Here is a 24,988-nt window from a genome sequence, read left to right on the forward strand (position 1 = left end):
ACACTGTTGTTTCTTGCAGAGACTTCTGGGAAATTTGTAGGGCAGTGGATTTTAAAATTTGTGAGAAGTGAAAGAATTCAGACAAAAGCAAAGACTTTAAAAACATCTTCTCTACCCACAATCCTTTGCAGCACCTAAGAGCCCAAGTTCTATATGACATGGCTGAAAGAAGCTTGGTCTACTGTGAACAAATACACATGAAGACGAAAAGAAGAAATGATCCCAGAGCAGAATGAGGGGAAACTGCTGTGGAGGAAAAGCAGACAAAGGAGGATTTACCTGTTCAGGTTGACTTTGCTGTGACCCTTGCAGAGACAACAGATGCATTATGGGAGCATTGTTCTGAACGTTCAGCTTCATGGTTTTACAGCAGCTCTTCAAAAGCCCTGAAGTGAGAGCCAACATTCTGGTTAGGAAGACGTCCACGACACGCATAGATTTATGGATCCCAAAGGATTTCTGAAGGCCTGAGCAAGAAGATGTGAGGCTTTGATTAATGTTGTCCTGCTCTGTTAACACAAACACCTTTATGAAAGTGACTAACAAATGGCATTTTGGATAAAAGAACCTAAAACCAAAGCTTTTAGTAAAAAAGAAAAAACCTCACAATTTACCAGAGATCCACAAAATGTATTTAATGAAAGACTTTCCAATTACAGCCAAGATACCATCCGATTTAAAAAGGAAACACAAAATAAACCTGTAAGCATTCTTCTGCTGGGACCACATCAGGGGGGATTCCAGGAAGCACATTTAACCCTTGTGCTATCCTAGGCACTTTAACATTGGGAGTTGGGTCATCTAGACCCACTAGACAGTGCTCTGAACCTTTTTTCTTCAATGATTTGTGATCTTCACTGGTGTCCATGGATTACATGAAATCTTTCCACCTTCATCCACCTTTGTCATGGTAGGGAGAACACGTCAAAGTAAGGGTGGGGTCATCTAAGATAGCACAAGGGTCAAACTCAAATCCGTCTAGACAGGCAAAGGTGAATAGTATCCCACAATTCCTTGCGGTGCCAATCTAACGGCAGCACCAAAGTAACACCTACTTAATTGAATTAATTTGAATGAAAGTAAAATAACTGTCTGATGACTACGTGTTATTTTTAAGATGACCTAAATAAAAAGAATTGATTTATCTTATCTGAAGTAAATAATTAAGTCAGATGAAAGTAAAAAAGTTTCTCTTTCCAACATCCATATGTGGTCTTATCACCCTCTCACGGTGTAAAAAGTATTATCTGAGCTTTTTCATCCACTAAATCATCTTCAAATGGACACACCATGCTGCTTCACCTCTCTGAAAACAAACTAACCTTCAACTAAACCTGCTCCAGACCAGGTTATGTTCAGAGCATGAGTTGCTATGGCAACATTTATCGCTTTCGGTTGTGTACGTCTTTAGCCTCAAACTTACCGGGGGAGCTAGCATAACCTGCTTTCTGGAATTCCCCCCAGATCTCCAAGAAATCCTGAATTCAGTTTCTTTTGCTCCTCCAGCCGTCACCAAAACAACCATGTAACAAACTGAAAAGAGTGTTTGCAGCTGGGTCTTATGTAGAACAACAGACACATCAAATATGAAAATGTTCATTTTGCTAAGTACATTCAACAAAATGACAGTTTCTTAAAAGCCAGACTGGACTAAACAAATAATTCAGACTGGATGAACAAAACTGGAGACCTGTAGCAAAAAAGTAGTGCACTTGAGCTTTAAGTATGCTTGAGTATACGGTACCTTGTGAAAGTATTCGTCCCCCTTGAACTTTTCAACCTTTAGCCACATTTCAGGCTGCAAACATAAAGACATAAAACTGTTATTTTTTGTGAAGAATCAACAAGTGGGACACAATCATGACGTGTGATTAAATTTATTGGATATTTCAAAGTTGTTTAACAAACAAAAAACTGAAATATTGGGCGTGCAAAATGACTCGGCCCCTTAAGTTAATACTTTATACCTGTTGCTGTGGTTCCAGCTGTGTGTCTCTGGGGGTTTGTCTCTCTGTTTTGCACATCCACAGACTGAAATTTTTGCTCATTCCTCCATAAAACAGCTGGAGCTCAGTGAGGTTGATGGAGAGTGTTTGTGAACAGCAGTTTCAGTTCTTTCCACAGATTCTCCTTTGGATTCTGGTCTGGACTTTGACTTGGCCATTCTAACATCTGGATATGTTCATTTGTGAACTATTGTAGATTTTCTTTACGTTTACGATCATTGTCTCTCTGGAAGACAAATCTCCATCCCAGTCTCAGGTTTTTGCAGACTCCATCTGGTTTTTTTCTATTCATTTGGAGCAGCAAGACGAAAAGACATAAGGCCATAGGAAGACTTTCAATTTGAGGAGTTGTGAAGAACGAGTGTTTCATCTTGATACTCTAACTGTAATAACCGTTTCAGATATGGAGGTGAGAGACCAAGCAAGCTATTGTAAATAAACACAAGCCAGTGACTGTTGTGAAAGGACTGCAAAGAGTACAGCAGGCAGCAGTGTGTCCTGTAAGGGGCATAAGCAACAAAACCAATTGCAGAGAGAAAAATGGTGTCCAGTTTTTGCAGAATTCCTTTGCAGGGATGGCGATAGATTATATTACCATAATCAAACAAACGAAAAATACACATTTTAACGACAATCTTTTTAGCTAAATATGTAAAAGCAGAGTGGTTTCTGTGCAAAAAGCCAAGTCTGGCTTTGACTTTAGATGGGTTGACGGAGGGACAGTGTGTTGTCTAACCAGATTCCCAAGTACTGGTACTCTGTAACCTGCTCTAAGATGGTTCTATCTGCGGTGGTAAGGTTCCAGTTCTTTTACAGTTGAACCACAATGATTTTAGTTTTTTTATTTAGTCTTCAAGGATAGCCCTAAATTTGTAAAGGCATTTTGTATATCCAAAAAGCCTTGTTGCAGTGAATGACAGACCGCTACTGGAGATAGACCAGAAGCATACAAAACAGTGTCATCAGCATATAAGTGTACAGTATCTTTACTAACAGCCCTTGGGATGTCATTCATGTAAATGGAGAAAAGAGTAGGGCCAAGAACAGACCCCTGTGGCACACCTTTAGAGACACAGAGAGGCTGAGAATACTGTAGAAAAAAATCTATATTTATCTGTTGCATTCTGTCAGACAGACAGTCAGTTAGTAAACCATATTAGAGACTGATTGGAAATGCCAATGTTGCCAAGTCTGTTCAATAAAATAGAATCAAAAGCTTTAGCTAGATCAATGAATACAGCAGCGCAATACTCTTTGGAGTCCAGCGCAGAGGCAGTATCATCAACTACTTTTACTCTTGCAGTGACCATGACTGGAACGGACTGTACTGGAGATATTATTTTGAGATAATATCAGAGGTTAACCCTTGTACTATCTTAGATGACCCCCCCCTTACATTGACGTGTTCTCCCTACCATGACAAAGGTGGATAAAGGTGGAAAGATTTCATGTAATCCATGGACACCAGTGAAGATCACAAATCATTGAAGAAAAAAGGTTCAGAGCACTGTCTAGTGCAGACGTGGGCACTGAGGGCCGCATTCCTGCATGTTTTCCAGCATACCCTGCTCTGGCATGTTCTAATTGGCTGGACACACCTTAACCAGGTAATCAGCCATGAGTAGGGCAAGATTATTGGCTGGACACACCTGAATCAGGTAATCAGCCATGAGTAGGGCTGACTATCTGGAAATCATGCAGACACACCGGCCCTCGAGGCCTGGAATTGCCCACCCCTGGTCTAGTGGGTCTAGATGACCCAACTCCCAATGTTAAAGTGCCTAGGATAGCACAAGGGTTGTCATCAAAAACTGATCCATCATTCCAGTCCAATGTGTGGACAGACTTTGAATAACGTCATGTGACCATCCAGTGTCTAGAATGTTCTAAGAATGTTCCCTTTGGATTCTTTGGATGTGGAAAAACAACAGTGGACTGAACTTTAGGAAACTAACATGTGAATGGATTTGACATTCATTCTAGTTTACTTGTTTGTTTGGACACAGATTTCATTTACATTTGATGATCTGGAAGAAATCCAAGAATCTGGAAAACTTCCCTGTTCAGTAGCAGGAATTTCTGTCTGAGTCTCACTGCTGGAAGTTTCAGATAAAGATGATCTGGATCCACTTTGGGTTAATAAAAAAATCGAATCATTTAAATGAACCAAAATCGACTGAATCAAATCGTTCCAAATGAACTGATATCCTCTCTAAATCGGATCGTCAACCACACATTTTGATATGAATTTAATCGTTGAAACAAACCGTTACAGCAGCGTATACTGCATCACTTTTATTACATATCAAGTGTACCTGTAGTACACTTAATTGGAATACTTGTCAGGTTTGGATCCATTGTCAGACAACAGAAAATGTTCAAATGTCAACAAACAAGAGAGCAAAGTGGAACTCCCTTTGGAACGCGTCTCCCTGAAGCTGCTCGCCAGAAGGTTCCTGGAAGACCTTAAAGTGTGAGTACCAGGACTAGACGTCTTTCTTCTGCCACAATGACATCAACATACTGAAAAGATGCTCCATATTCAGCCATTTTGACTTTATTGCCCATTCATTTGTGTACATTACAAATCACTTGTACATCACCAACCTCCAATCTGTTTCTCAGGAGTAGTTTTTTTTTCCTAGTGAATAGATCATTGTCACACAAATGTAAGCAACATCAGAAATTAAGCTTAGCTCTTTAACAAACCAGACACTTTAGTAACAATATTACAAAGGCTTTTCTCAGCTCCAAAAGAAAGTGAGCAGATGAAGGAAAAAAAGGTTTATTTAAAGAATTTGCATCATTAAATTAATTCATTCCAAGTAAAAAAAAAAAATTAATAATAAAGACATTTACCAGTTGTGAAAACTTCCCCTCCTAATGTTTGACAAAAAAATCTGTAAAGAAGAATATGAAATTCAAAATAAAAAAACATGCAAATGTTTAAATTACTTTTCTCTTTTAGCAAAACTTTCTAAAACTAATAAAAATTTCTCAGTACAAAGGCTACATTACTACTGGAGGATACTAGTAGGTAGAGTAGGTAAATACACAGTAGAAAATGATCTTTAGTGAATCACAATGCTTGCAATGAAAATAATTCTGCCATAAAGATTTCTGCCTCTTTTTTCTTGTTTTCTTCTTTTCTACAAACAGTACAAACAGTATTGCACATCACAAGAAAGCCTTAGAAATGGGACTAATTCAAGTCTTGCATGAATAGAAGGTCACCAGTCTACTGATGCACCTCAGAGAGGGGGGGGGGGGGGGGGGTCTCCAGTCCAGAAAACATCCTTGGTTGTCCCCCACCCCCCCATGTCTGCTTTCCTCTCAGAGAACCAATCAGGGTTGCCGTGGTGCTAGCACAGAACAAAAGACTCGTAGAAAATAAAAAACCTCTTTAAAAAAATAACAAACAGAAGATCTTTCACAACTCTGGTCAGGATAATAAATGGTTATAAATATACAAAAAGGTGTTCCGTTTCCTCTCCCAGCACCTGATATTAGATTCCTCTGAACTATACTCCCACCAACTACATGATTGTTAGTTATAAAGCTCTACTTCCTTCAGTTGATGCCTTAAAAAAAAAAACTAAAATAAGGCATAAAAATAAATCAACTTGTTAAATCAATTCTCTTCAAGATTTAAATTAATATATCTTTTTCATCTGAATAATTTTACTTAGAAAATATTTTTCTCTCTTTATAGATTTTCAAAATTGAGGTATTACAAGAGATCCTGTCAGTCAAAGCATGCTGAACTGTTCCAAGTGTAGTGCACAAAGACAACCCATCAACAGAAACAAAGCAAGGGTTCAAGAAAGTCACAAAAACACCCACAACTCTTGGTTTTTATAAGGATGCTTGTTGTAACTCCTCTTTTTAAGTTGCATTCATGATTTCTAAGACACACAAAAAAGCAGGAAAAACAGTTTATGACTAAAAAAAAGGTAAAAGAGGGCGGGGACTTTGGGGCTCCAGGATCAACATCAGATCTCAAAGGCAAAGGGGGGGACGCATCAGCATGCAGTCATGTAAAACCTCAACCAGTGTCACTTGGTTACCGACCCCCCACCCCCCAGCAAATCCAGATTGTTCCTTCTGGTACAACTGAATACATATTTGTCCACCACTTTTAGCAGGTCAATTACTTCAAGCTTTGCAGGAAAAACAAATGACAAAAAAGTAGAAAAATAAATACGGTAACCCCGGGTCGCACATCTGCATGTTCTGGATCCCCTTCCTCCCAGCCGACCCCCTCCAGTGAGGGGATGTGCGGGGCTCAGTAGCTTTAGCGTTTCATGTCCCGCCCCTCCACGGCCTGGCTGCCCCTCTGTAACGTCTCAGCGCTCACCACAGCTCTTTGGTTGCCTTCTGCACTTTTTCTCCAAAAGAAAAACAAAAACCCAGAATCTCTCACATCTTCTAAACTGCTCAGACTCGTGTTTGTGCGGCGTCCACGTGTGTGCGGTCGTGTGTCCTGTGTGTGTATACTGACGTGTGCAAGAGACCATAATATGTGTGCAGACACTCGCTATGAAGCTTCACAGGACTTCTATGTCGGACATTAACGACAGTTAAAGCGAATCACAGTTCTAGGCAAACTCAGATCTAACTACATACGGTATAAAAAATTGCACAATTATATCAAGAATCACTGCAAAAAGTACTTCACCTATTGGACAGTTTTTAAATGGTAATCCTACATTTCACTTGTTTTTTCACCTCCTTGTCACTTGGATGAGAACCCCGTAAGCCTGGCCTTGACCTCTGACCTTTTCCTCCACTGTCCAGTTTGGTGCAGGTTCAGGTCTAGGGTGATGTGCAAACATGGGCAGAGTTGAATAGTAGGTATGATACTAATAGTAGGTATGATACTAAAAAGTCTATTGCATGCAAGGACCTGATTGAAAACAAACATGCAGTTAGGGTCAAACACCCTGACCCCCCACCAACAAAGTTAGCCGTCATTGCCTCAGGGCTCCTCAGGGCCCCTCTGAGCGCGAGGCGGCTCGTCGATCTGTTTCTCAACAGCGGTTTTTATATTTTACACTCCAGCCAGAAAAAAGTACTTATAGTACGCTTATACCATGGATTTAGCAGCAAAGCTTCTGCCTGCATCACATTTATATAACAATAAAAGAATCATCTATCTTATCAAAAAAATAAAGACTTGCAAATTGAAGGTGAACTAATTTGATTGTGTGTATGAGGTATTAATATCTTCCAAGTCAAAATCAGGAACCAAACTATGTTGTTTTTTCCTGGACATTATAAGCCCATACAGTTGTTAGGTTTTGCTACGTTTTATGCCACCTATTCTGCTTTTCTCTATTTATTTCATTTACCTTTGGTAATTTTTTTACTAGGGGCAACACAACTACAGCCTTTAAAAAATAAGTGCATGCTTCTTTTACATACATTTTAAATTCTCCATGTATGAATACATAGGTACAAAGCAAAAAAATAAAGATATTTTTTTTTAATATTCATATGAGACCACTACTGTTTTAATATAGGGTTGGGTCAATCAGAATGTACCACACTGACCAGTCAACATACCAGGGAACTAAAAGCAGTCAGGTGTTTACCGTCCTGCAGTTGTAATACGTCCAGCAGGTGTTCACCATTCTTCCAAGTGTTCACCATTCTTGCAGGTGTTCACCGTCTTGCAGTTGTTTACTGTCTTGCAGTTGTTTACTGTCTTGCAGGTGTTTACCGTCTTGCAGGTGTTTACCGTCTTGCAGGTGTTTACCGTCTTGCAGGTGTTTACCGTCTTGCAGGTGTTTACCGTCTTGCAGGTGTTCACCATTCTTGCAGGCGTTCACCATTCTTGCAGGCGTTCACCATTCTTGCAGGTGTTCACCATTCTTGCAGGTGTTCACCGTCTTGCAGGTGTTCACCATTCTTGCAGGTGTTCACCATTCTTGCAGGTGTTCACCGTCTTGCAGGTGTTCACCGTCTTGCAGGTGTTCACCGTCTTGCAGGTGTTCACCATTCTTGCAGGTGTTCACCATTCTTGCAGGTGTTCACCATTCTTGCAGGTGTTCACCATTCTTGCAGGTGTTCACCGTCTTGCAGGTGTTCACCGTCTTGCAGGTGTTCACCATTCTTGCAGGTGTTCACCATTCTTGCAGGTGTTCACCATTCTTGCAGGTGTTCACCATTCTTGCAGGTGTTCACCATTCTTGCAGGTGTTCACCATTCTTGCAGGTGTTCACCATTCCTGCACGTGTTCACCATTCTTGCAGGTGTTTCTAGTGAGATCTTGTGCCAAAGTGCAAAATCGAAGCTTGTTTAAGCTGTGAGTTTGTATGTCATTTTCCCAAAAAGCTTCTTCAGAGTGGAACACAAGTCAGAGCTCAGAGCCATGTGGTTTCAACAGTCTTGTGCATGTAATTGTATCCGTTTTATGTTTGTTTTCACAAGGGGGGGGGGGTGCAGGGGGCGTTGTGAGAGGGGGATTAGCTGAGCTGATTCTGGGCGGGTTATATTCTATTCTTCTAAAAGTCTGGTGGCTGTTCTCCCACCAGGGTAAGGCAGACCCTCCACCCCCAAACCCTCCCCTCTCAGCTCCAGCGGAAAGACACGTGTCGAGGGCGGTCGCCGCCCTCCTTCACCAGCGGCTTGTGGAACTCTCGTCCGGCACGTGAGTGGATGCTGGCCCAGCAGTACTCGCAGTAGTACTGCAGACAGGTGACATTGGCACAAAAGAAGGGGGCGAACTTGCCCCCGCAGCGTGCCCCCTGGCATTCATCACACATCTGGTCATCGAGGACGTAAGGCTTCACCTCCACCTAGAAAAAGAGGCATATCAACTCACTTAACGACAAAACTTCAAGACGTCAATCGCTGTTTCTGTCAACAGGACTTTTAATAAATCTACTGTGCTGAATTACTTAACATGTCATTTATTAGCCCCAACTGCCCTTAGGTGTGGATATGGGCTGTGTGGGACACACAGGTGGGCAGCACAAACTATTAAGATTGTGAACACTGTTTCATAGTAAACACTTCAACATAGTTCTGGGCGAAAATTGATTGAATGAATGAATTAGAATTTTTTGTTACAGGCGATTTAAAAAATAACTAAATCGAATTTTTGTGTAATGGGACATTTTTGGCTCCCCAGAGCTTCCGTAGCGTTAGTGTCACATGGCGGTATGGCAAGCGACAAACATCATAGCACACACGAAAACAGCAAGCGACAGCAAGGCTACCGGTGAGAGTGGGAAGTTTGTTCCCAAGAAAGGAATAAAATCATCTGTTTTTTGGAACTGGTATGGGTTTACTGCCACAGACGTGGAGGAAGAGACCCCACCATGCAACATTTGCCTAAAGCCCATCGCAGTTGACCGCGACTCCTGCTGCTTCATCACCTCGGTGATCAAAAATCCCACACCGCTGTAGTTGACATCTTGTGGGACACAAAAAAAATGCGACTTCTCCAGTACTGATGGCAGAGCCGTTGATGTCAGATCTTGCGGATACTGCGCTCTTAAAGAATGTTTACTGCGGTCTTGAAGAATGTTGCCCCGGGACTCGTTCAATACCGGGGCTCGGCACCCATCCCTAGGAAGGGGGCACGGTGGAGAACAATGACCTAAGCGGTTGCTTTGCATATAGCCAAAGACATGGTACCCATATATATCGTGGAGAAGACGGGGTTTATTAATTTAATTAAAACCTTAGACCCCAGATCTGAGCTGTATTGTTAATCCTTTAGAAAATGGTGCTACTCTCAAGGTGAATGTTTGTCTCCTTTTAGTCTAGACTACAAAGTGTGACTCAAAACACAGCTGGGACTTTGATTCCAAGAGTGTGATCATTCATTTATTATTCATCCCAGAAATGGGGGTTACATTTGTCTTGTGTTTGATTAAATAAAAGCAAAATTTGCTTTAACTTAAGTTATCTGCCGTTTGTATTTATTGCTCTTCCTTAATGGGGGGAATTGGGAAAAAAATCAGAGATTTTATTTTTAGGCCATATCACCCAGCCCTACTTCAACATTTAAGGGTAAAGTAGATGCTGGGACATCATAAAGACTTTTCATTTTTTCATCCCCCCAGATCCTGCAAAGTGCACAAAGGGCCCATTATTGCTGTTCAGTTGATAAGTGTGCGCTATGTTCCTGCAGCCTGACTGTTAGAAATGAGGAAGTTGACAATCAGAGTGTATGTAGTCTGTGTGGACTTCCTACGTGCATGTAGGTATCACGTGCACACCCCGTGCTCAGCATTAGCACATAGTCAGTAAGTAGTCAGATCTGGCACCTTACTAATGAGTAGAGTGTGAAGTTATGGCCCCACATGACAGCATTACCTCCTTACATTATAAGAGCATGTAACTTATATTATCCTTACAAATACACTTACCACATGCTTAACAATGGTACGTTCAATTTTCATGACATTTTGAGGTGGCTGTATGAACCTCAAGGGACCTGCAAGACACACACCTGTGCTCCCCTTAAGGTGCAGCTGCTCGTCTCTATGACCCTCCACGGGCCCAGACAAGCCAAAACCCGCAGTGCCTGTACACATCAACCCCCCAGACAGGTGTATATGACTAAGGCATAAGCTTTAATGTTGTCCACTCTTTTCCAGATGGGCTTATGTAAAACCAAAGTTCGTTGCTACCTCCACTCTAGACAAACATGGTTGAGGGCGGTGCTGCTTTTAAGTTGGAGCATTTTCCTCGTGTAGATATGATCAACTCAAGAAGATACCCTGTATGTTTTTGACAAACGACAGCCTGTTTGATTCAGGAGTTCATCCCCAAGGAAACTTAAAAAACAGAGAAAATAAAGTGTGTCCACTAATCTTTAAATGCCTAGTCGCCATGGAGATGAACATAGGCAGGATAGGGTTGGGATGTGCACCAACAGATGAAGCCCCCGGATTTTACGGCTGCCTCTGACTTCTGTTTGAGTAAGTTTTCTCTGAACAAACTAGGTTTAAAATGAAATGTTGGTGCTCTGCTCAAAGCATCATTTGAATTTAAAACAGTGTAAGGCTATTCCTGAAGTTTGTGTGTGGGGAGGGGGGGGCATATTACTGCCCAGTCACTGTGGAGATGAACATATGGGAGGGGTTGTTATGAAATAAACTCCACCAGCAGGCCTTCACTGGCTAAACGTTGTGAAAACTAGAGTAAAAGCAACGTCAAATCAATAAGGGCCACATATATTTTCCATTAATTACATTCCACCCTGTTTCAGCCATCAAAAAGAAACTCCAAACCTCCCAGGGATGAGAAATGGTGGTAGCTAAGGAGGGCCAGACAGACAGTCCCCCCCATGTAGAGGCTTGGCTTCCTGGCCGACAACCAGTCTTTCATGGTCGCCATGTTTCTCAGCAATTGGCTGTTGTGCTTAAAATAATCAGACTGCAGTACAGCCAGAGTGGATATTCACATATAGGGAGCTGCTATAATTAAAGCTGCTGTCTGTGAATGAAACGTGAAACATCTGCGGGGAGCCCAGCAGCCAAAGGCCGTAATGATTACACGGCCCGGCTGGGCGTCCGTCATTGTAGGCTGCAAAAGCCCTGTAATGAAAGCTGGGATGTGCGCGAGTGGTCTGACTGAAAAGCCCACGTCTGTCCGAGACGCTGAGTGATGAACCCGCTCACCCTCTTGTCGATGTCGTTGTGCTGCAGCTGAACAAAACGGGCGCTGATTGCAGCGATGTAGCTCTGCTGATTGGAGAAGGCGACGCGGCCGGCTCCCTTCGGATATTTGAGCTCTGGGTCAGTGTCGATGCCGGCGTAGCAGACCCCTCCATACAGTCGGTCCATGATCATAGCCAGCTCCACTGGAGATGGACAGGAGGAAGAAAGTTACTATTCTGCAGCAGAAAATCCTCTCACAGGACATGTCTTTTTTTTCTTTGCTCTAAAATGTTGTAAATGCTGGATATCTTATTCACCGCAGCAGCAGTCACTGCTGGGGGGTAATTAGCTTGGGTCAGATTGCAGACGAGCACGTAATGTTTATCCCAGACACAGAGAGGCGGAATCTTCCATTACGGCATGAATTCCTAACAGGATGACCACTGGGCTGGTTTCCCAGAAACTCAAGACCAGCATTACTTTCCTCACGGGGACAACTTTCTTTCCCACCTCCGGCCTCAGTGGTCCATGCCAGTCAAAGTTATGAGACCACTTTAGAGGCTTTGACAGATTTCAGAGAAAATCTTTGCTTCAATCATATCGTGGACCCACCTGCACGCAGAGGTCGTGGCACACCTCCAACAAAGATGGTCTTGCGGGGATCCAAAGGCTGGGAGCCGTCCATGACAAAGTCACTGTCGCTCAGGTTCCAGGGACGGATCTGGACCTAAGGGTGCAGAGAGGAAAAAATGGTCTGAGAAAACAGTAAAAACATTTTAATGTCATGGAAAACTGCTGGGCAGCCATACAAGTTCTGCTGCAGAAAGCATTTCTGAGCTGGTTATGCCTGTTAGAAGGACTTCTGTGGGGTCATGTCCCTCATAAAACTCCTGCCAAGGAGGTGGACGTCTTTGTTTGGGAAGTGTTGGAACATTTTTAGAACCAGATAAAAGCCGCCTCTTACTGGTTTGTCTTTGATGGTGGGACTGGAAACACAAAGGTAAAGCTTGCCGTCTTCCTCGATGCAGGCATCGATCAGAGCCTGAACAGAACTCTCTTCCTGGAACAGTAGGAAGGCATAGCCTGAAAGAAAGAAGGAACAATGGACCATCCCTTCAACACCAATCTTCTGACCATAAGGCTTTTTTTCCCTATTCTTCTCTCATCTATAACACATGGATACCCCAATGTCTTTGTGTGAAACTACCGGTCCTTTGACACCATTACAGGAAGGAAGATCTTTCTGTCCTTCTTGCCTCGACTTACTGCTCAGCACCAGCAGCCAGATGCTGAACAGCAGGAGAATGAAGCAACTATGCAACATTGATGAACCCAGAACCCCACAAGCCTGGCTGTAGCTTGGTGATGTCCTTGCAAAGTGCAAAGAAAGAGCAGTTTAGACAAGTGATTAATTATTTAGCGGTGAGAGCTGAGGCTTCATACAAGGTCAGGCTGTTAGCTGTTTTAGGAGAGACTGAACACAGACGTGATAAACACATCTACCAAACGATGTTACGGAAAAGAGTGGGCTGGATCAAGAGCAAATACTTTGATTTTTTGGACAAAAAACAACAAAAAAAGGTTAAAGAATACATGTAAAAGCAGATTATGCTGTCCAACAACGGTTCACGCTCATTAGTTTAATGCACTCTTGCTTCTGCTGCGGCACCTGTGTGTGTCCGGATTCAAAGGGCTTTATGGTCATGGTTTCCCTGTACAATGAGATGCTTACTTTGCTGTTCGCTCTGAATGCCCAAAGGTAAAATAAAATAAAAATAAAGATAGGGTGGGATATTTACAGGATATCTGGAACATTCACACCAAACATAAAATATAACTGTGCATCAGTAAATGACCAAACCTGCGTACAAATCAGCTGTTGTGCAAATTCATGAGAGCAAGTCAGCTGAGCAGTCATGCCCAAAAGAGCTCCCTCACACCCACACACCCACTCTACGTTTGGAAAATCTCCATAAATCTTTGGCAAAACACTTATTTCTTGTGAGGCTATACGACTTTAGAAACATAAATCGTCACTCACTGGCCACTGTTTTGGTCACACCTGTCTAACTTCTTCTTGACAAATTTCCAATCAGCCAATCACATGGCAGCAAATCAATGCATTTAGTCATGTAGACATGGTTCAGCCGATCTGCTGCAGTTCAAACCAGCATCACAACGAAGAAGAAAGGTGATTGAAGTGACTTTGAACGTGGTTGTTGGTTCCAGACGGGCTGGTCTGAGGATTCCAGAAACTGTTGATCTACTGGGATTTTAACCCACAACCATCTCTAGGGTTTACAGAGAATGGTCTGAAAAAGAGAAAATATACAGTGAGCAGCAGTTCTGTGGATGATAATGCCTTGTTGATGCCAGAGGTCATAGGTCAGACTGGTTCCAGCTGATAGAAAGACAACAGGAACTTAAAGAACCACAGGTTCCAACCGAGGTCTGCAGAAGAGCATCTGTGAACACACAACACGTCCAACCTGGATGCAGATGGACTACAGCAGCAGAAGACCACACCGGGTACCACTGCTGTCAGCTAAGAACAGGAAACTGAGGCTACAATTCACTCAGACTCACCAAAACTGGACCATAGAAGATGGAAAAACATTGTCTGGTCTGATGAGTCTCCATTTCTGCTGCCATATCCAGATGGTAGGGTCAGAATTTGGAGTCAACAACATGAAAGCATGGATCCACCCTGCCTTGTATCAACAGTTCAGGCTGGTGGGGGTGGTGTCATGGTGTGGTGGATTTGTTCTTGGGACACTTTGGTCCCCTTAGTACCAACTGAGCATGGTTCCAACATTACAGCCTACCTGAGTTTTGCTGCTGACCATGTCCATCTCTTTATTACCATCTTCTGATGCTACTTCCAGCAGGAGAAGGCTCCATGTCATAAAGCAGGAATCATCTCAGACTGGTTTCTAGGACATAATGAGTTCTCTGGACTCAAACGGCCTCCACAGTCACCAGAACCCAGTAGAGAACCTTTGGGATGTGGTGGACCAGGAGATCGGCATCATGGATGTACAGCCGACAAATCTGCAGCAACTGTGTGATGCTGTCATGTCAACGTGAACCAAACTCTCTGAGGAATGTTTGCAGAACCTTAGTGAATCTGTGACACCAAGGATTAAGGTGGTTCTGAAGGCAAAAGGGGGTCTGACCTGGTATAAAGTAGCCGGTGAGTGTAGATGTTTGCAGTGTCATGGGGGGCTCTGTCACAACTCATGCTACATTAGAAATGAAGAATATGGCTAAATTAACATGTCCTGCAACTTAACACGAATAAAGCTCGTCTAATTTTGTACCGGTTAAGACAGACATGTCCAAAGTCTGGCCTGTGGGTCAAATGCAGCTCGTGTTCAAATTTCTGCCGGCCTGCAGGCTCCTGTCATAAAATCAATACTATGTGTCCCCAAGCACTTTCCAAGAAATGCGTGTGTGGCTTCTTAATTTTTAATCTTAAAAATCGTAAAAATGTATTTAGATTTATTTCTGTTTTATGTAAAGGAATGAAAAGTACTGCATTGTAACAAAATGTGTCATTGAATCGTTTATTTGCATTCAATGTTATTATCAGGGTTCAAAGAAAGCAGGCTTCGCTTATTTTCATCGTACAAATTATTGCTTTATTTGCAAAACGTTTGGACACCCCTGAGTTTAGAGTTTAGATGAAGTATTTTAAAGTAACTGCAAACAAGCAAGTAAATATTCATTGACTCCGATTTAAAATATATAAAGCAGGTTGTGGAACCATATGTTTATTTAGCAATCATTTTCAGTTGGGAGAAGCTGCTTTATTTTAAAAGCATGTATGTGTTCATCAAACTTGCGATTTCAGACAAAAAGGACAATCTAATATCTGAATCTGCAAACCAGAGAACCACTGGACAACTAGACACGCGTAAACACAGCAGAAGATCATCTGCATAACAACAAATTGACAAAACACATTGCGAGAGCTACAACAGTAGTTCCCTTACAGGGATGTGACAACACTGCACTTAAACAGCTTCCTTCTAAAATGTTCTTCTACTTCTGCAGAAATTCAGCAGATTTCCACGCTCAGCTCCAACAGTCACTGTTAGTTAGATCTTTACACGAAGACACTCGTTTTCGAGTTAACCTCAGCTGGCAAACAACAATATGACAACATGCTGTCTCAACAGATTGTGGCTGTGAATGACCAGCTAATATCATATTTGCTAATTATAGACTGCAAACTCGCCAGACGAACCATTTCCTGCATGGTCCCATTGCTTCAGGTGTTGTTGTCACCCAGAAAAGGATAGTCGTCTCTGTGCCAAGCTGACACACCAGGGGTTTGTCTCAGAGGAATCATGCAGGTTAGCGTTAATGTCTCGCCTCTGTGTTGTGTTCAGGAATGAAACAGTAGGGCTCGTAGAAAGGAACATGCTTCATGAGCTAGTGCACGGCTGGAGAGAGGGAGAGGAGGAAGGGAGATGGAGAATGAATATTAAAAAACTAAAAGGGTTTGAATGTGAAGAAAAAAATACAAGTACATCATTCTTTCAAAGTCAAGCTACACGGTAAGAAAAGGTAAGAAGGAAACTTTAAAGGGCCTGTATCATGCTATTCTTAAGCCCTTTATAGTAAACAATATCTATAAAAGATATCAAAGAATACAAATTTTGTTAGAAATTTCCAACCCAGAAGTAAGAAGACTCGATTTCTCTCCTTGTGGGTGTCGCCCATTTCATGACATCATCCTAGAGCCCATCACTGCTAGCTCTGCAGGGAAAGGGGGTGTGTCTGTTAGCCTGGGGGCGGGGCTGGATGTGCAGACTCTTCCTGGAAGGGGCGGTTCTTCACTCTGTGAGGTCACAATGTGAGAACCCACTTCTTTTCATGGGTTGGGAGGAGCTCGTGCTCAGGGCGCAGGTTTTTAGAAGAATACTCTAGGGTTTCTTTTTGTGAGAAATAAACATTATAATACGCTTAAAGGCTCAAAATTTAGATTTTGCATGATATAGACCCTCAGCGTTCTGAGTGGTCTTTAATTATGATTATGCCCATTTTGTCACATCTGTAAAAAACCTGTGTCATTTTCTAAGACATAGTTTCTGCAGAGCAGCAGGAGTTCATTAGAAGTTGTAGGCAGGACAGTTAACATGCAGTAAGACTGTCACCACTTCCCATCACCCATCTTTAAAATTCGTCTCCCGCTAGCTTACAGCCCTTCACAACCCCAACCTAACATTACCGGTGCAACAAACATCGTAGCTTGCCATTCGTCCAGTTCTGATCCAGATTCCAGCTCAGACGAGGAGAACAAAGACGTTCATGGATCCGTTTGTCTGACAGTGGATGATCAGAATGGAGCAAAGCAGGGAGACTGTGACCCCAAACTGTAGCTTCTACATAACAGCTATAAGCTTTTCCTGATGGACGTTTGTAACAATTTGATTCACAAAATACTCAGAAATTTTAAGCAGTTTTAAGCTTAATTTTCTTCATAAATGTCGTCCATCATGAGAAAAACGCCAAAGGAACATGTTAAAAACACCATTTTCATTAGAGTGGGTCTTTACGGCCTATACTGCTATTAAGGAATAAGTTAAACAGATTGGATTTTTCTTTCAATAAATATATAGTCAATATCAAACGTTGTGAGCCTTGAAGGTTTCATATTTAGTCATTTTTTAGAGCAGACATGCCTGCTGATGAGCAGCTCTATTCCACACAGCAACAGTGGCTGAGGCTTTGCTGGATTGACAGCCTGACGGCTTTGTGGCTGCGAGTCGGCCTGGTTCTTCTGCTCTGCAGTGCAGAGGCTTCAGCCTCAGGAGGAGAACACAGACCTGCAGTCACTGCTGCCTCTGATTTATGGAGCCTTCCTGCTGAGCACGGTGTAACACGGGCAGGAATATGAAGACCAGCAGCATCTTTGCTGATTAAATGAGGGCTGTTTAGAGTTAAATGTGAGGAGGAGTTTTGGATGAAGAATATTTACAGACTGCACACAAATGCTGCAAACTTGGGGTGTGCACGTGATCTGCAAGGATGTCCACACAAACAACACTCTAATTTCCTCAATTCTAAGTCGGAACACAATGTTTTCCTGTGGTTGGCTCTAACGGGTTTATTGTGCAGGATTTGCAGGGGTAAAAATGTAAAAATGTAAAAATCTGTCCGCATACCTGTGTCTCACCTACTTCCCCCTTCTGTGTTGTACAAGTGTTCACTACGACCTGTCGCCTGCAGCCTGCCTGCAGGAAAAATGTGCCCAAACATTTTTGCTCTTCTGCCCTAGTGGTCTGCAACTTTGATTTTTCCTGCTGGGGCTGCAAGGTTTGTCTAGTTTTGACAGTTTTAGAGGTGAGCCCTCCTGTTGGCTGCATAGAGATTCAAAGCACTCACATCCTGTTTTTCTGTGGAAATTATTCAGCTGAAGTGAAAAGTTAACTTTGAAGCAAAAACCACATGTTGACAGGTTGGATCTTTATCACAAGTGGGGTTTTACCAGAAAAAAAAAACAGAGGCACAGCTAATCAGCTGCCTAATCCAAGAAACGTATCTGCAGGCACGACAAAACTCAAAAAGAAAAACGGGTTTACTATTGAAAAAAGGTCTTGGCCATCAGAGGTGATGAGAATACAGACCACAGCAGTGTGGTCTGAGTATTTATCATGGTTGTAGTTTCATCTTCATTTCCTGTGGACAGAGAAAACCCTTTGACTGCTGGTCCTAGCTGTCAATTGGGGAGATGTAACACCTAATGCAGCATCAATTCACTTACACTTAAGAGGACAATGAGAAAACTGATCTTTCTTAAAGGTCAGAGAAAGACACTTGATTCCTGACTTATGTCTTTGTTTGGATTCAGATGCTTGATGTCTGCTGCAGTTTGAAAAAATGGTGGATTTTTAGAGAGAGAACAGTGTCTCAGCGCTATAATCCTCCACAGAAATAAGGAACACATTAGAGGCAGGTTCAGACTATTCTGCTGACAGAAATGTTTGAAAGGATAGCGTCATGTTTTCTGGAAGCAACAGCTGCTGTGGTTTAACCTTAACTGGGAAACAAAAAGTTGGTTCCTGAGATTGTTACTGACCGCTGGTTCCGACCCGCTGGCAGTGTTGTGGGCTGCAGCCTCCACAGATCCATCTCTTTTGGTGCAGTGTGTTAAAACTGGAGCATGGGGGCTGAGTCAACAGCGCAGACCTGTAGTTGTGCTTCTCTTGCTGTTTTTGGGGGAGTAGAACTGTACATCAGACGGATGCTGCTTCTCTGAGGGGCCGTGCATTAACGGCTGCAGGACATGCTCAACTCGTTTTAACTGAAAGCTTAATCGGTCTGAAATTCCTTCTCTGGCTGCAGTCCTCACCATGAATCAAACCAAAAAGCGCCTTTCCCTGTCACCACAGTCAGATGAGGCACAGGATGAGTCATCCCTGAGAGAAACCGTTTGCAGAAAGAAGCTGAGAAAATGACAGCCGTCTTCCATCTGGTCAAACACAGTTTGATGGGAGGAGACCAATCCCACACTGATAATGACTTAGTTCCCCTCCCAATGGAAACAGACAATCACACCAAGTGTTGAACTGGTTTTGACCCTAAGACCATTGCGGTTAAAACAAGCATCCAACCTGCTCAATAGCCAGACTGGGACATAGATGTGATCCTTCTGCCAGTTGGCTACAAGTTGGGGTTAGTGGTGGTCGGACACGCCTTCCTTACGCTCAGTGTCCTTTTGCCACCATAAACTCATTCATTGAGGGATTCCTGCAGGTTCCTCCAGATGCAGAGCATCACTGTTTGGTCATGAATGTCAGTCTTCCACTGCTTTAATAGCTTCTCTGAAACAACACACCGCAGATCCCAGGCCTTTGGGAGGGACGCAGCGGTTTGCACCGGACGGGGCTGAGCCCCTGCATGAAACTGACTTTCAGAGGAGCGTCAGAGTCATGAAAGCTGAATAAAAAGAGTTTTAGAAATGGACAAAGACACTGCTCCACATTTACATGCATTGCTGTTGATGACCAATGGGAAAAGACAAAGTGTGCTGTGAAAGGAGTCGCTACCTTTAGGTGGAAAGTAGGATTTGCTCTCGGCTTTGTGGGGCCAGTCTACCACCAGGTGTCCGTAGCGGCGGAAGCTGTTGGTGATTTCATCTGTGAAAGAGAACACAGTTCCTTTGAAATCGGACTCTCCTTTCTGTCCCTGTTCCTGCATTAAACAGAGGTCAGACTGTCGGTAGTGGGCTCACTCATAACATGGAAAGTCATGGTTTTCACGCTGTGGGGGCATGTACTGAGCATCTAATCAGTAGGAAATGGTCATGGAAATGCACCCCAGTGCCTCATTTTCCAGCCATTTACAAAGACTACACTGTGTTTAATGAACCCTAAAGAAAATTGTTCATCTGAACACTTTTCTTTAGACTTGCACTTCTTTTTCCACTACTTTGCTCAACTGTGAGTGAAGGACCGTTTGGGATTCTCCACATGATTGTGCTACCAACAGCTTCAGTCTTTGCACATTCCAGATTTTTGTCCCACGTAAATCCTTTAAATCATCTTTGCGTAGCGACACAAAGATTGTTCAAGTAAGCTTTTTAGCAGGTGACGGGGGGGGGGGGGCTTTCTCCATCTGTGAAGAGCCTCCTTTTGATTCCAGAATGGCTTCAACTCATCCACACTGGACCTTTCAGCGCTGACGCTACAAAATGCTGTCGTTTCACATCTCGACTTTGACTCGTGTTGACTGAGTGTTTGGGACATCATTCCTCAGATCATGTCGTGCCATTGGGTCATGAACAGTCTCCTTTAGAATTAGCTGGCATAGAACTAAATCAAGCCATGAAGCTGAGAAGCAGCCCCACATTGCACAGCTGCAGTGATAATACTGAGTTAGTTCATATCCAGATGGAACGGGAAAGATCTAGAAAAACTTTATCCATGCATCCATCAATCATGATTCCGTCTCAGGGTCAGAAGGTTGCTGGAGCCATTCCAGCTCCTGTAGGGTGAAGGCAGAGTTCACCCTGAACAGGTCACCAGTGTGTCACAGGGGCTAAAAAAAGAACTGTTGTCACCATTTTTCAAAGATAATTCAGATGTCTTTTTTTATTTTTTTAGTTAAATGTGAGACAAGTCTTTGTGTTTATTCTACTCGGCAGTTTCTTCTAATTCGATCTTTAATCTGTCGGAATCATGAACAGGATGGTTACAACAGGTTAAAGCTGGAGTCACATGTAGTTTTTGGGTTGTCCGCGCCCATGGAGGGCTGTAGACAGGAGCTGCCCTATGAAGTGGCTCGTATGTCCATTTAGAAAATGGAACGTACCATTGCTGTGCATGTGGTAAGTATATGTAAGGCTAGTAGAAGTTGACCGCACTTAGGACGTACAGGTGATGTTGTCGTACGGTGTTTGCTATGACCTGTCAGCCGCAGCATGCCCGCTGAAAAAAACGTGCATGAATATTTTCAGTCTACGGGGTCAGCAAGCGGTCCACAACCTTTCTGCTTGGTGTGGGCCACCTTTGCCCATTTGTCGCCCGCAGACGGCCTGTGACTCGCCGCAAAGGCTGTTGGGACTAAGTCATTGATGAGACCTTGCTTAACGCATTTTCCTAAAGTTCAAGCCAGCTTTCTGCAGCTATATTTCATTTATTACTTAAAATATACGTTTTAGAAAATTTCATAATAAAGGGAGTCATTCAGAAACGTCATGCTTCCTTTGCCTCAAGAGTAATGAAAAGAACAAGAACAAGGTTTTCACAGGGATCAGCTGCTGTTTTGGAGTAAAAATTATACTTTGATCATTTTCCTTTTTCTTTTTTGTATGAGTTAAGAAAACAGCACAGATATTACAAGCTGACCAACTAGGATTGCTCATTTTACAACAAAACAAAAAACATTTGAAGGAAAATTATTTCAGAAACTTTTTATAATAAAAAGAACAATCACGACCTGGAAAAAATAACAAAGGGGGGTACACATTAATAGTACTTGTACCATTAGCAGTCTCCCACAGTTTCTTGAAATATACAATAGCAACATTTCTATTCCATAAAGAGCTAATTCCAAAAGAAATTCAATTCCAACTGACTGAATATTTTCTGGTTTCCATCCAGTTGGCCAATGTATTCCAACAGAGCCCAGTTAGAGCATCAACTCACCAGCAAAGTCATTTCAAAGTCAAGCGAACATTACGGACTGGGAGACTTCCAACTGAAAACTCTACAGACCATGAGTCAAGAAAAACCTTTATCCAAAGGGTGAGAAGCAGGCAGTTTCAACGATTCCTTCTCCAGTTACCTTCATCGATGTCTGGAGGAAGGCCTCCCACAAAGACTTTCCTGGAATAGCGCTCCATCCTTTCTCCATTCTGACAGCGGGTCGGGGAGTTCAGACCAGGAGGCAAGGAAGGGTCGCCGTGCCCGTCGTTCAGGAAACCATCTTCAAAGGGAAAAAGGCAAGAGCGACCTGAGAAGAAGGGAAAAAACCACCAGAGGAGAGAAGAGCATCGGAACATATGGTAAGAATGGGAGAAACCAGTCAAGCGTTTCATATCACAAATTTGACAAAACTAGATGGAAAACACTTGATTGATTTGAGAAAAAAATCCAGCCAAGCTGAAGATGAGTGGAACTTTGTGGGAAACTCGTGCAACACAACACTCATTCAGCGTCACTCATTTGTCATCCAGCGTTTTCTCACATTCTCTTTGAAAATGTGAGTCCATAGACTGATGTTAAGAAAGGCGGAGTAAAAAACAGACAAGCGTCTTTTCACACGTGTGAAAATGAGACAAACCCAGATGTTCAGCGCACAAATATAATGACATGTTTTGTTTTCTTAGCTTCTAAACCTTCTGTCCATAACCGAGCTATTCATTGATTATCATCATATTATCAGACCCACGTTATTAAAGGCAGTTACCCCCCCCTCTCTTTTTGGACGTTGACTAACTTCTTAAAATCCTGCATCATCAGAATACTTCTACACATACAGTTTTCATAGGAATGGGTCCTTAAGGTTGGTCAGATTTGGTTTCAGTCTCCTGCAAATGACATCTTTAGGTTGTTTCTCTGTTGTATTTATTTGATTTGTTACTTTCAATAAATGAAGAAGAAGAAAACCTGTTGATTCCGTTTAGATTTTAACAGACATGTACTCTTTGTTGGTTGAAGTCTATAGAATCTGAAAAAGTCCCTTTTTTCCCCATCATGTTCTCCGTTGAGATCAGTGTCCTGTTTCAAATTCCCATTTGATCATTTAGGAAAAGACCCTTAAAAGGAAAGACTGATGAAGTGTCGACATGCTGCTTTAGAGTGCGACTCCTCTGCCTGTCTGTCATTTACACTCTAGTGTGAAAAATGCAGCAGAGCTACACAATGTCTCTGCATTATGATCACAATTTATTAAACATTGGTGTTTTCCAGAACCAATATATCAAACTATCTTTACTTCATTTGAAAGCTAATTTTATTTTTTTTCTGCAGATTCCCAGTTTTCCAAAGAACGATAGAATTGGTTCAAATAAAAGAAAAGCCCATGAAATGAAAGCTAAAGCCCCATCTTTTGATAAGGAATGACTTCTGTTATGAAATTATTCAAATCAATTTAGCAAATGATTGCAGTTCAGGAAACCTGTGGCCTTTAATTAAGTTCTATTTCCTTGTTTATACTATATACAGAATTAGATCAAAAGCAAAATGATTCTTTTAGATCAAGGAAATAAAAGAACTCATTAAAAAAGATCACTCATCCCATCTGATTAGTTGCACAAGATTGAAATCACTGTTTCCAAATGAATGATTTCCTTCCGTCGCATACGGGCGCCAAGTGTAAAAGTTCAGCAAATAAAAAGCAGCGGACATTTTGTCAGATGTAATCAACTTTGGAACAGCGTCTGCATTTCTATTTCCTTCATGTCAGAATTCATGAAAAACACACTTGATGTATGCGGCATTTAGAAGCATGTCGACTTAAAGGAAAAATGAAAATTATTCTATGTAAACATTTAATGTTCATGTTTGACCACACCAATCAAAGAGTCCAAAAAGGTAAGCCCCGCCCACAGCTGTGTACCAGGAAAGCCCTGTCTTTACAATTATAGTTTTGGTATTTATGTCAGCAGCAGACATCCCTGTTTTATAAAGAAAGCTGCGCTCACTCTAGAGTTGACGCAAAGGGCATCACTTTCTGGGTGGGAGGAGTCCTCCTGCCCCAGGTGGGGGAGTTTACGTTTCTTGGGGTGACATTTAGGAATGAGGGCAGATCTGAGGGTGAGGTCACCTGCTGGATTGGTGCAGCGGTCGTTGCACTCGCCCTTCTTGATAAAAAGGCAGCAGAGGCAGAAAGAAAAGCGGTCAATTTTTCAGTCGATCTTTGTAGCAGCACTCATCTGAGATCCCGAGCTCTGGGTCATAAAGACTTCCAGAATCCTCCACAGGGAGGCTGGGCGCCCCCCCCAAAGGGGGAGGACCTGGGTCACCCAGAGAGACGGGAGTGAAGCTGCAGCTGGGTCGCCTGTGTTGTTGTGCTGGCCCCCACTGAGCGGAGGAAACCCGACGGATGAATGCGATCAGTGGAAGCACACAGCACAGCCCCTCTGCCTGCCGTTACGGCCCCCCACCTAAACAAACCGGCCATGTCCTCCTACTAGAACGTCTGTGGAGCGGTGTGGGCGGGGTTGAGGTTTTAAAACCTCTTTGACAGTAAGGTCAGCCGCCTCTAGAGACGTAAAAAACAGTTCAAACTTTAACCCGGAACAGATCGGTCTGGGTCACTAACATGAAGCCAAACTAGCTCATGTTTGCAAACTGAACAGCTGCATTTGCAGAAACACTGCAGATTTTTCTTCTGGAACTTTCTTTATTTTCACCGATAACAAAAAGCACGACTGAAAAGATTTGGCCCGAAAAGAAATCCCATTTCTTTGTGGTAAATTCTGACAGAAAGGTAATAAAACTGCAGTAAATGTTGGAAAAGTAGTGTAAATCTGACCAACTGTCAGCTACCTTTTATATTTCCTGTAATCACACATGAGAATGACCCCCCCCCCCCCCCAGCCTCTGCGAGACCCGGCCGGCATGGCAAGCAGAACAGAGAAAATCCACATTACCTCTTCTGCGGCCATAGCTCCGGGCTGCTCGGGGGGGGGGGGGGGGGGGGACAGCGACAGACAGACAGAGGGTTGGGGAGGGAACAAGTACAGGAAAGACATATGTGGGTTTTGTGGAGATTAACCACATTAGAAACAACAATGAAACCACAGAAGAGGCAGACCCATTGGGCAGCCCTTACTGGCAACAGAAGCATGTGGAGGCTTTCAGCTGGGGGGGCATTAGGAAAGGTTCAACCACAGAAATGGCTGAGACA

At 42.8% G+C, this 24,988-nt stretch overlaps 1 protein-coding gene across 5 annotated transcripts in view; it reads right to left on the reverse strand.

Annotated features, from left to right (window-relative positions):
- Positions 1 to 4,540: 4,540 nt before the first annotated feature.
- cpeb3 (cytoplasmic polyadenylation element binding protein 3) overlaps positions 4,541 to 24,988 on the reverse strand; it is a 40,826-nt gene continuing 20,378 nt past the window's right edge. For 2 of the 5 annotated variants that reach the window (XM_023963162.1, XM_023963163.1), the window contains exons 5-11: positions 24,732 to 24,755; positions 21,920 to 22,087; positions 19,681 to 19,770; positions 12,588 to 12,706; positions 12,236 to 12,350; positions 11,645 to 11,826; positions 4,541 to 8,806 (exon numbers count right to left, since the gene is read on the reverse strand). In XM_023963162.1, the coding sequence (XP_023818930.1) occupies positions 8,579 to 8,806; positions 11,645 to 11,826; positions 12,236 to 12,350; positions 12,588 to 12,706; positions 19,681 to 19,770; positions 21,920 to 22,087; positions 24,732 to 24,755 (926 nt within the window). In that variant the 3' untranslated portion in view covers positions 4,541 to 8,578. The remainder of the gene's footprint in view (positions 8,807 to 11,644; positions 11,827 to 12,235; positions 12,351 to 12,587; positions 12,707 to 19,680; positions 19,771 to 21,919; positions 22,088 to 24,731; positions 24,756 to 24,988) is intronic. The other 3 variants (XM_020709256.2, XM_020709257.2, XM_023963164.1) reach the window with 2 other exon arrangements.

This window comes from Oryzias latipes, chromosome 15 (genome assembly GCF_002234675.1).
Source record: "Oryzias latipes chromosome 15, ASM223467v1".
NCBI classification, from domain to species: Eukaryota; Metazoa; Chordata; class Actinopteri; order Beloniformes; family Adrianichthyidae; genus Oryzias; species Oryzias latipes.